The sequence below is a fragment of the Thermobia domestica genome, chromosome 8 (assembly GCF_964235325.1).
Source record: "Thermobia domestica chromosome 8, izTheDome1.hap1.1, whole genome shotgun sequence".
Taxonomy (NCBI): domain Eukaryota; kingdom Metazoa; phylum Arthropoda; class Insecta; order Zygentoma; family Lepismatidae; genus Thermobia; species Thermobia domestica.
The window spans coordinates 101,090,212-101,102,489 of record NC_137461.1 but is presented as its reverse complement, the minus strand read 5'-3'; the positions used below and the strand labels follow the sequence as shown (position 1 = coordinate 101,102,489).

General features: G+C 33.4%; 1 protein-coding gene across 7 annotated transcripts in view; it reads left to right on the top strand.

Annotated features, from left to right (window-relative positions):
- Nucleotides 1-12,278, top strand: part of Mhcl (Myosin heavy chain-like) — a 545,621-nt gene that overhangs the window by 519,973 nt on the left and 13,370 nt on the right. For all 7 annotated transcript variants that reach the window (XM_081768806.1, XM_081768805.1, XM_081768807.1 and 4 more), the window contains 3 exons: nucleotides 3,268-3,515; nucleotides 5,685-5,882; nucleotides 10,835-11,089. In XM_081768806.1, the coding sequence (XP_081624932.1) occupies nucleotides 3,268-3,515; nucleotides 5,685-5,882; nucleotides 10,835-11,089 (701 nt within the window). The remainder of the gene's footprint in view (nucleotides 1-3,267; nucleotides 3,516-5,684; nucleotides 5,883-10,834; nucleotides 11,090-12,278) is intronic.

Genomic DNA, 12,278 nt, shown 5'->3' with positions numbered 1-12,278 from the left:
CTGTTGGAAGTACGATTCCTGAGAAACAACCAGGATTATGTTTCGTCCCACTCTGTAGTAGAATCCATCCTTTTGACTTCATTATTACTCATGGACGTACATCTTGACTTTAAAAGCTGGCAAAAATATTGCGCATCGGAAAAGTAGACAAAATAAAACTACTTTTTTTTATTGAACCTATCGTATATCGTATGTTTCCGTTCACTTGAAATAACTGGGGACACTGGCTCAGTGGTAGAGCGCTCACCTCTAGTGCAAGAGATCCCTGGCTCGATACTAGACTATGAAGTTTGTGGTGGGCAACATCGTGTCCATGGGTTTCCTCAAGGTTCACCCTTTCTTCCCACAGTCGCCTTTCACTATTTTTTCATGATTTATTTTCATTACTAACCGTCTCATGGACATACGCAAAAGATGAGTCCTGGAAATCCGGGCCGCCCCAAAATTGTCTTTTTTTTTTTTTTTTTTTTTTTTTTTGTATATTTAGTCTAATTTTAGGAACGGTTTTACAAATTTAAATATAATTTATCCTCACTGAATTTGGACTCTCCTAAAATAAACTTTGGACCCCTGCATACGTGCCTGCCCGTCCTCTTTAGCCTAAAGGACAATCTTGAGACATTAAACTAGAAATTAAATTTAATTTCACTTGTAAATAAATAAATAAAAAAAAAAAAAAAGTTTTTACTGTCCCGATTGGTACAACTACCTCGCGGACAGGACAAAATATATTCTGAATAATATTATTTCATATAATATTGTATGGTCAATTTCCTTGGAATACGCGTCTCAGGGTCAGGAACCTCATGTAATTTAGTGGCTGGCGCCTATCTTTTTACACGTAGTCCTGCGTTTGATTCTCAGGGGAGAGAACAGCGAATGCACTACAGTCATTAAGATTCCACTTAGGTCTCATCGTATATAGCATCTCTTCAAGCAGAGGGTGTAAATACAGATCAATCAATGTCCCAATACTGGCGATACAATCCCAACTACGCATACAACGGATTTATTTTCCTCCGTAGTTTCCACTTCTTTCACTCATTGTAAATAGCGAGTTTTTGTGATGTTGACTATACTTCATTGTTGATAATCTATCCGAGTGTATATGGTGATAATCGAGAAGGTAATAACATGATCTTAAAAATCACGTGATTCTAATATACCTAAATAAGGACTATAAGCTTGTGCAAGATTATATTATGCTGCTAATAAATTTATTCCGATGCCCAAATAAGTAACACAATAAATTAATTCTAAATGTTTATATAAAAACGTTATCCTTATATATATATATATATATATATATATATATATATATGGTTAAAAGGGACTTGCTTATTGCGAAAATTGACTTGAGTGTGACAGCGTTACCGATAAAAATATCTTCTAATGAAACTGTAAATGTAGTTTGACCATCTTGTTCCATTATTTATTATTCTTGAGAAGAAGCGCATACGGTCTCGATAATAACAATGCCAAAAAGTTAGGTAACTTGTAAGCGATAGTAATCAACATAAGAAACCTATATTTCATTAATCTTGAAAATAGTCGCGTCATTTATATCATGAGTATGTAAATAATAAACACCAGGGTTGGCAAAAACCATGGTTTTTATTGAAAAAACCAAAAAAAAACAGTTTTTTTTTTTTTTTTTGGTTAAAATAATTTGCTCTATGTATTTATATCACATATGGACAGAAGTAAGTTTGTTTCGCCTTGGTGTTATTATACAACAACCGGGTTATGCTGGAAGGGGTTACGTAAACTTAAAGCGAAATCCAAACCGCTTCTCGACTTACATCCGAGAGAAATTGTCATCTATTTGAACTCAAAAACCGGGATTAACTGGCGATACGTCTGCCGACTCACTCATGAAGGACTCCTGATAAAAAATACGTTGTACTGATCTTTACATCCTTGTTAATATAATTTTCAAGAATCATTTAAGAAGAACATAAAAATAAACAGTTGCAGACGTGAAACCATTATACAGAATTGCATATGGACAATTTCAAAATATTGCAGAGTACGGAAGAACTAATTTAGTCCAAGTTTGTTTACTACGACTCTTATTAGTCCAAGTTAAAGAAATACAACGACTTAATTTGCATATCAGTAAGAAAAGTGAATAAAGATACGAAGTATTTGACTCCGCTTTGGTTCTGACCCATTTATACATAAATAGATACCAAAGATACTTCTGATTAAATGTCTGTCGTAGTACTTCCTTCCCCCCCCCCCTAAAAAAAGTACGGCACTTCGATGTATTTTACAAACAGTAAACATTATTAAAACGAAACAATATTTATAATTTTTCTTTGATTATAATTGCATAACAATAATAACTATTAAAAAATCACAAAAGAAACCTTCATAAACTTATAAAAAGAACAAAAGTTGCTTTTGTAGCATAATCTCTTTGAGTAATGAATGGGGAATTTAGGTCTGAATATAATACGAATAATATACGGGAGTGAAACGTGATAACCCACAAATGTGTGTTCATCAAGATTTTACGAACACTTACACTTTTACGAACATTTTTCATTTTTTGGTTTAAACCAGTTGTTTTTTTGAAAAAAAAAAAAAAAAAAAAACAGCTGGTTTAAGCCACTTTGGTTTAAACCAGCCAACCCTGATAAACACGATGAACACCTCTTACCAATGTGCCAGTTTATTTCTTATTTCAAACATAACACTTCCTGCTCAATTCCTACAATGACAAAGGAAAATATTCTATGACGAGACTTAAATATTATGAATTTATTGTGTAGTTAAGTAGAATACAATGAACTGGTTTTGAACTTTCCAGTACAATAGCGAAATGACAATGGTGGAATTAAACTTGATATAAATTAACCAATAACAAATGTATGAAATGAACTATATGAAATAACCAAAGGATAATGGAATATGAAGTGATTCACATGAGTGCAAAAAATATGTGTATGTTGTAGGAAACCATACATTTTGTTTTACATGATTGTCTTGTAGTCGTCAAATTATATAAATCTAGATATTAAGGCCTGACTGTATATGAATGTAAATATTAACTGGTATGCTATGAACAATCCAGAAACACCTGTTAACAAAATTTAACTATTTAAATATAATTGTTATTAGCTTTAGAATAAGCTAGCAAGGAATTGAAATGCTGATTAAGTACATTACGGCTTTTGTGTAAAAGTTTTCGCATAATTTTGGTGACTGGAAACAGTATTGAATATTTTATTGTAACTTGAGAAATGTGTTGAATAATTTTAGCTCTGGAAGCTCAGCTGGAAAATGAGCACGAGGAGCGAATGCAACTGTTAAGAGAGAAGCATGAACTGGAGCGAAGGCTGAGTGAGGTAGAGGAGAGAGCTTCCCAGGCAGCGGATGAGGAGCAACTTCAAAGATTACGACGAGACTTGAGACGAACGAAAGCTTTGCTACGAGATGCCCAGACCATGCTGGAACGATCGCGGAACGAGACGCCAGGAAAAGCATTGCTAAGGCAACTGCGAAATCAGGTATGCAGGTCTTGAATAGGTCTTACTGTAATTTATATTGGAAAATGTATTGTGAGTACAAAAGAAAATAAAGTGGAAAACTTTCCATAGATTATATTTTCTATTCGTCTGTAGTACTTTATTAAAAGAGCTGTCTGTTAGCAGGAAATGTAAATGCATTATTTTGGTGCTAGGTGGGAAAGAAATAATTTATACGTTGTTACAGACTCATATCTGGATAAGAATAATTTGAAAAGTGTCATATATCCTTCCCCTCACCCCAAAAAAGTAATTATTTATAAAGTATGGTTATCACTAACGTTGAGGTAAACGTATAAAACGAAATAGTTCAAAACGACTTTTTTTAAAAGTGATTTGTTTATGTATTTAGTTCTCAGTAGGATCAACCAGCTACTTTGTATTTTGATAGTTCGTAGAAGATTGAGTTTAGTAACAGCTTAGAAGCAACAGTGTCTTATTTGCCTTTTTAGGATGAAAATTAGAAATTTTTCTCGTAATTTCTGTAAGTGATAGACAATAGATAGTTTCATTCGATGTGAAATTTAAAATCTAATAAACTATTATCAATACAGATAATCGGAAAATTAAATCATGTATGAAACTGACGTGGACCAGTCTGAGAGTCTATTATGAAAGTCTTGTTCACATCGATCATTCCAAAAGTTTATCAGTTCTTACATTCAGTACTGTCGGACAAGTACTTCCGTTGTGTTCGTGGAGGTTATCGTAGAGTTTGTGGTGGGATGTGATTTTACCGAAGAATGAGATGGAAACTCAGTTCAAACAAAATTTCTTTTCAAATTATTATCATCTTGAAATAACAGTAGAAAAAGTATTACATAAATAATGTTTGTGAACTTAAGCCGATGTAACAAAGTACACTAGTTGAAGGTTTGAAAAGGACAAAAGATAGTTATGAGCCTCAATGAACACAGAAACTGGGAGAATAAGCTGTAGCTCCAGGAAAATAATTTCGCAGTTTACGAATTTGTAGTAAACCATTGATTAAAAGCGTTGTCCAGGTAACTTAAAAGTTAACTCATGTGAGGAAGTTGTAAAGACAGAGTTTGAACATACATTACTTGTATTAATTCACCTTGATGGGTGTATTAATAATCTCGGGGTTTATCAGCCTACGGTCAGAATCCCTAGGAGAGTCGCAATAGAAATACATTGAGGTCGCGAAGGGAAGTGAACAAGATAAATGTAATGAGGATCTAGTAGAGAAAAATGTTTCCAAAGATTATTTTGAATTTCTAATTTCGATAGACGTATTTTCATTTCCATACTTATATAAGTGATAAGCAGCAATAACCAAAAAGCTTATTGCAAACCGAAAATTACATATTTGGTTCGCTGGGAAGAGGATGTGATAAAAGGGAGTACATGATATACGAAATAGGGAAAGTTTGACATGTGTAGAAATTGGCGGAGTCGTGTTTTTGAACTCAACTTTACCCGTTGTGAAATTTGTTTAGTATCTAATTTCTTGCGCTATGCGTTGTTTGTAAACATTAAATGTTGTCACTTCTGTAGTGTGCATAGCACTTGTGAAATAATGGCCAAATATCTGTTACGTACTTTGTAAAAATGATTAGCTCAATGCCAGCAACGTAGTCTTAACGCAGCGTTTCTCAAACGTTGATCTACGGACCACGAAACCCTTGTCCCCTTCGAAAACAAATCTATCAACTGTTTCTTCCTTTTGAACGAACGGTAATACCAGCATACTCATATTTTAAAAGTAAAATTAATTAAAATTCCCCTAATTTTACTTTGGTATTAATAGATGAAAACACACATTTATTTCTTTTAATGATTAAAGATTTTCAAGGATAATACGTTTCATAAAATGTCAGTCGAGGAGGGAAAGTGAAAGACATTTCCTTATGTAATTTCCAAACTAAATTTGAGATTCTCAGCGATATAAAATTCACTTGAATTTTATTTCTTCTTTCTTTGCACTAGTGTTCAGTGTAATAGGACCACAAAAGCAGATCCCGAGGACCATTTGTGGTTCGAGCACCACACTTTGTTGAGAAAGCTTCCTTAACGTTGTAATGCTGTCGACTGTAGCACCATAAACTATTTTCTTTTTTATATCGCCGTCTGCCTGTTCCTGTATTATGTTTAGTGCTGTAACAAACATTTATATTGATGTCATTGTAGCTGGAAGACGCAGAATTCGCCCGAAACGCAGCTGTTAAAGCGAGACAGAGTACTGAGATGGAACTCCATGAGATGCAGGCTCAATTGGAAGAGGCTCAGCGACAGCGATCAGAGGCAGAAGAAAAGGCCTCGGCCGCAACACGAGAACGAACAGAACTTCGAGGGCAGCTAGAGGAAAATGAAGAGGAATTAGCTGAAGTAAGAATATTTTCATATTACGTCCATGTATTCAACTGTCTCGAAAGTATAAATTATACATATCGATCGTTCAAAGAGAAAAATATCGATCACAGTTTACAGTCTTATTATGTATTGTAAATACTGATAAGTGCTCATATTTGAGAGAAAATTGCAACACTTTAAAATACGATAGATTTCCGAATTTTATGTTGAGAGATATGTTGAGAAAGATACGAACATGTCTATGCATATTTATTGTATTTCAATTGATGTAGGTATATTGTAACGTTTATTGTATCGAACCACTGACATTAAGTTCACCCATATTAATCAATGTAAAAATTTTCGAAACCAACATTTTCTGTCAAAACGAGGTAATTGACAAACTGGTGCGTTCAACAAAATTTGAAATTTATTAATATTTTCTTAAGATGAGAGATGTCGTTCTTTCTAGTCAAGATGTACTAATGCTAAGTCCAGATTAAACTAAACAGTGGTTCCCAACCAGTGTGTCGCGAAACTTCAGAATTTTAAAATCATGAAGCATTTAATAATTAGTTAAAATCAGTTTTGAGACCTACTGTAGCAGTCAACTCCTCCAGAAGCAGAAACAATGCTCTACACTACATAGTCACTATTTCATGAAAACTTGTATTCTTACACTACTAGAATTTATATTATTATTAATAAAACATAAAGTAGGTGTGTCGTGATGATGTGGGCACTGTAAAGTGTGCTGTCAGTCAAAAAAACAAAAAAATATTGGGAATCACTGGTCTGGAAGTAGATATTGAAAATAATTTGGATTAGTAATAAAGAATCAATATTTATATTCAAATTGGATAAACATTTTTTTCTTTTACTTTCGTAAAAAATTGCTCGAACTTGAATAATTTTAATGTTTTGAATGTTTTAGTAACAATCGTTATTGTTTGAATTTTAAAATTAATCAAGGAGGTAAAGTGAAACACAAGAGGTAAAAGTTATTTTTATTTATATCGTCGTTTGTAATTCATGTCGTGAACTTCTAAATTGGGTTCCACTGTACCCCGTAGATTAATTTTTAAACTGTGTGACTTGGGTAATTCTTAAACAAAGAAAACATAAAGATTAATCAGAATCAGGCGATTTTTATGGAAGTTGTTATGGAACATATTTCGTTTTGAGTGGGTGAAGAAATCCCTTTGTTCAGTGGCGGCTAATGTTAGTGTTGCAGCGTTGCGCAACGACCAAAGTATTTCAAGAAAAAAATATTATTAGCAATAGTAATAAAGAACAGAAAAAATACTTTCTAATACTCCATATATACTTTAAATAACATATTTTTTTACTTCTCTAACTGTTCGTTTCGTTAATCCGTTTTAAAAAGCGAAAAATAATCCGACACAGTCTCTCTAATTTATATTGTGTTGCAGCGAGCATGCAACGACCAGATTCCTTCAGCGCGGGAATTGGAGCAAATGTTAAGTCTCCTTTCCCCTATCTCAGAAGTTAGAGTCTGGTCGTTGCAGTGCTTGTGCAACACAGCACGGTTTCCAGTGAACGAGAAGGTTTTTCGCGCTAAATAAGATTTCTAAATTTTATTTCACTAGCAGTTAACAAATGGAATTTGTTTTTATGCATTCATATTTTTATATTACGGTACTTATACTGAAGCAAATCAATATAATGACAATTAAAAAAAGTGGTAGCAGAATTACAAAATAAAAAAGAAAATATATAGTAGAGCAGAAATCAAATGAAAGTAGATCCGCATTTACAAGTTAATTCTTAGCTTATATAGAAATGAAGGTTTCTTCTACAGTAATTTGTGAACCAAATATTAATAAGTCAATATGCAGAATCCCCCCACCCCTCTGTGGATAGTATTTTAGTATATACATATTTCTTTTATAAAATAAGTATATTTTATACTCTTGATAGAACTGTATGGTGGGGAACGCCACATTCAATTTGGGACTAGTTAGCAATGCTCAGAGGCGTAGCCACGAGGGGGGTCCACCGGGTCCGGACCTCCCCAAAATTTCGAAACTCGATTAGCATTTGTAGACTTTCTTAACGAACTATACTTGTTTAACAGAGAAATAATTGATGTAAGCTAAATATTTTATTTTACGCCTCATCATGTACTCTTTCATTATAGAAATAATCGTTCTATCATTTTTTCTAAAAATGTAGGTGACAGTAATTAAGAATTACTTATCTTTTCGGGTACAGTAAAAGACAGGTTCGTTATTACGTAGACGTATTGGACCTTCCTCAAATACTTTTGACCCCTCCCAGCTAACAAGTTGTTCCTATATCTGGCGGGTTTCAAGGTTGCTTTCCAGAGCGTTGATAAATATTGTTTCGCCTCATGTGGCAGTATATTGTGTTCATCGTGCATTGCGTAACAACCAAGACGGATGATTTGGAATGTAGTTCTTATTTTCTTTTACGCACAAGTATGCGTGTTGATATATGAATAGGGTTGCCAACTCTGTAAAATAAAAATTAAAAAAAACGACACTTCGTCTAAATTCTCTGTGATATAGATCTCAGCGTGAAGTATCTCTGTTCGGACCTATCCATGGAAAGGAAATGTACTATCGTGAACGAAAGTGCATTAACACATATATTCTGTATGTCCTTAGAACATCCACTAATAAGCTTAATAGATACATTGTGCTATATATGAGAAACTGAAATTGATCAATTTATTGTATTTACCAGTAACTACCATTCCTTTAAAATTATCGAAACAGATGAACAGATTAATCTTTACGTGACAATTTTGGATTTGGAAAATGAAATTCACTCTTTAAACATATAGTCTCTACTTCAACTATAGGAAATTGCTTTAAGAAGTCCTTTTCCACTCTTAATAAATGTATAAAATTCCTTGAAAGTAAATTTTAAATTTTCCCTGATACAGTCCCTGTCATCTCTCTAAAATTTTCTAAACAGGTGAACAAAGTATATTAATCGTTGATACATGGTGAAAGGTAACAGTTTTGAGTTTACAGAATGACAGCTACTTTTCAATATCTATACTTCGAACTAGATACAAATTTGAAAAAAAAAAAAAAAAAAAAAAAAAAAAAGGTTCTAAAGGGGCTGGTGAGAAGTTTGTACCCGTTACCGGCTTTAATCAAAATAACATCAATTTTTCCGGCCAGGCCAATGAAAACCCGGCCAGTTTACAGCCCTATGTATGAATATGTGACATTCGCAATTCATATACTAGTATCTCTTATGTATCAGCTGTTTTGGTTATTAGTTATTAGATTTAATTTTATTGTGTGTGCTTTAATTCTGTACATAACCTACAAATTCTGAATGAATTGCATATCATGACTTCTGTAAATAACTTACAAAAAAAAAAAAAAAAAAAAAAAATGCCCAGCTTTCAACTGAGGAAAAACTAACAATTTGGCTTAGACAAAACAAGCAAAGTGCATTTTAGGAGAGTGTTCGAAAAAAAAAAAAAAAAAAAACGGTTGAAGTTTACAGGACACCTTATGGCAGTAATGTTGTATGCACTAGGTACATTTCCACAATTTATTTGAAATTTTCCTAGATAAATTGTGAATAAAGCGTGTTCAATGTACAGTTTTTTTATAACATTAATATCTGCTACGAACTCTTCAGTCTACACTGAAGAGGAATTCGGATCACTGTCAGGGACTGAGTTTGCTAGAATGAATTGTTCACAAAAATCTAGAAAAAATATTTAGTGAATCTACAAAGCTTCTGCAATTAATATTAACTGTACCTATGGCGTCAGTAAAAGAAGAAAAGTTCTTTTTCACATCAAAAAGAATTGACACTTTCAAGAAATGAATGTCCCAAGAAAGGTTATCACCATTGGTTATGCTTTCCATCGAAAAAGACCTGACAATAAGAATACTAGAGTTCAACCAGCATGTATTAGGCAGATTTGTTCCAAGCAAAGAGAGAAGAATGAACTTACTAATTAAATAAGGTGATTAATCGGATTAAATGTTCTGCATTTTTTATTTTTTAAAAACAGATTTTTATTTAATTTAACATGTCACATAGTATTTGCATCTAAATTTATGCTGATTAGTCAATGAGTCCACTTTATATCTTCTGTCTCCGATCGTTCGTACTGCAACACCCGAAACCACAAAGCACCGGCCGCCACTGCCTTTGTTCTTTACTGATGCCAGCGTTAAACAAGAGTTAATTCTTAAATCTCAAAGAGAAGCTGAGATATGTTAGAAGTCTGGCACGTTGTTAAAACCTTTTAAACATTTAATTCAGCTTCCAAAAAATACGATAGTAGTGTACAACGTGGTTGTTTTCTAATTATGTCTTATTCTCTTACTACATTTAGCTGCCAAAACAACAGAGGTTAAAAAAAAAATAATTAAATCAATACGTCATGCATAAGTACATCTTAAACCTCATTTTGTTTGTTTATATTTGTATTATGTTAACTTTCTCATGTCGGATACGCACTCTTTCAAATAATATTAACGACTCATCACGAATTACTATAAAAAAAATACCTCAAGTTTCGAGTTATTGAGCCAATAATTTGGTTTTAAAAGCTTGATGTTCCCTTTAAGCGGAGTCTAGACGAGACGTGGATTCTTAACTGGGCCCGCAGTGTCTCAGTGGCAGCGCTCACCTCTTCCTTGTGAGGTCCCTGGTTCGAACCCAGATACCCGAGATGGATGAGAGCTTTGTATTGGACAACCACCGTGTGTGTGGGTTTTCTCTCGATTTTCCCACTTTCGTCCTTCCACCATTATCGTTCATCTCATTACCATCTCCCTAATATGTTAAGCTGAAAAAAAAAACCTAATTACCTGTATTCCCATCAACAATCTAATCCCTATATTTGTTGCAGGTAAGAACCGATCTATTTATCAGTGAAGATACTTAACAGTGATTGCGAGTTTCTATGTTTTATATGTTTATTTTTGTGGGATACTTACCTTTTTTTTATAAATTATTTATAGGTGATGAAAAAGTACAAAGCAGCAGTGCAACAACTGTCTGTCGATCAGATCACAATGCAAGAGCAAGCGGCTCAAATCGCTGAGTTGGAGCAGGAGCGTGGATCTCTCCGTGAACAATTGGCGGAATTACACACAAGGCTAGAAACAATGGAAGTAGACCCATCGTCATCTTTAGCTCAAAAGAGGTTAGAACTCAAGATCCGAGAATTGGAATCAAAGCTTGAGTTAGAGCAGACAACGAAATCTAGAATGGAGGTATGTAGGCTCATTAAGAATGTTAATGTACACACGTTAAGGTAAAATTGAGACTTTCATAGTGCATCTTTCAAGGTTTCGAATGTTTTACTGTTTTAATGTATTGAACAATAACTGATTTTTTCTTTTATGTTAAAACATTCAGAATTGTGTTACAGCATACATAATGTTAATTGTTGCATGTAGCTATAAGAAGTACATTACTTGAAGTGAGCTTTGACGTGGACTCAGCGAAAACACCAATACCCAAAAATCTGTTACAGTAATTTAGAAGCTTTTCAGTTAAATATATAAATAATAGAAATAAGATAAGACTCACCGTACAAATATGACACGAACTGTCCTGCCAGTACTATTTATTTATATATTTTTTTTTAAAAAAAGGAAGAAAAGCTTTAAATGCTGAGTAATGTTCCAAGAATATCTCATTCTACCTCAAGCTTATTCAGTTGTTGCTATAGTACTGATACGTTTAATCCAAAGTTATGTGGTACGGATATAATAGTAGCAAATTCCATTGACTCATTATTACTACATGAAACCCCGTTCTAGAAAACTGTTTAGACAAACTTTACAATCTCATTTTCTTGACATCATCCTCCTCCTCCTCTTGCCATAGTATGAGCTTCTTTAGATGAAGAATCTGTTGTTCGAACGAACTATATTCACCAAGACAATCCATAATCTTAATTTTTCGCTGTTGAACACAGTATAGAAATTGTGTTGTGCTGTAATGTACCATCAATATCAAGACCATGAAAAGGACAAGTATGAAAGTTGGATCCAATCAGTTTGAATTCTGTGGCCAGCCGTCGTAAGTGATGTTTTTTAAGGGTTTTAGCCAGTTTCACTTGAAATAGTATCCGTAAATATAAGCCGTGACGGATTTAATTTCCTTTGAATTTTAATGATCCCGTGTCCTGTAAATTGTATCGGGAAATTCATTAAATAAATAATTACTTTAAAAAATGTACGCCTGCTTGTTTGTGCAAAGTTTTCTGTAGTTCATAATGTAGAGCAATTACATTATGAAATAATTATTTCAAATATATTTAACATGAAAATAGTAAGAATTGTAGTCATGTCTAGAATGCCGAAACATAGCCTTTTGTGAGCTTTTCAGTATGTTCATATCAATAGAGAATCAAGTAGGTAGTCTTGTAACGTTGAAGGTTTAAAATAGTTGAAT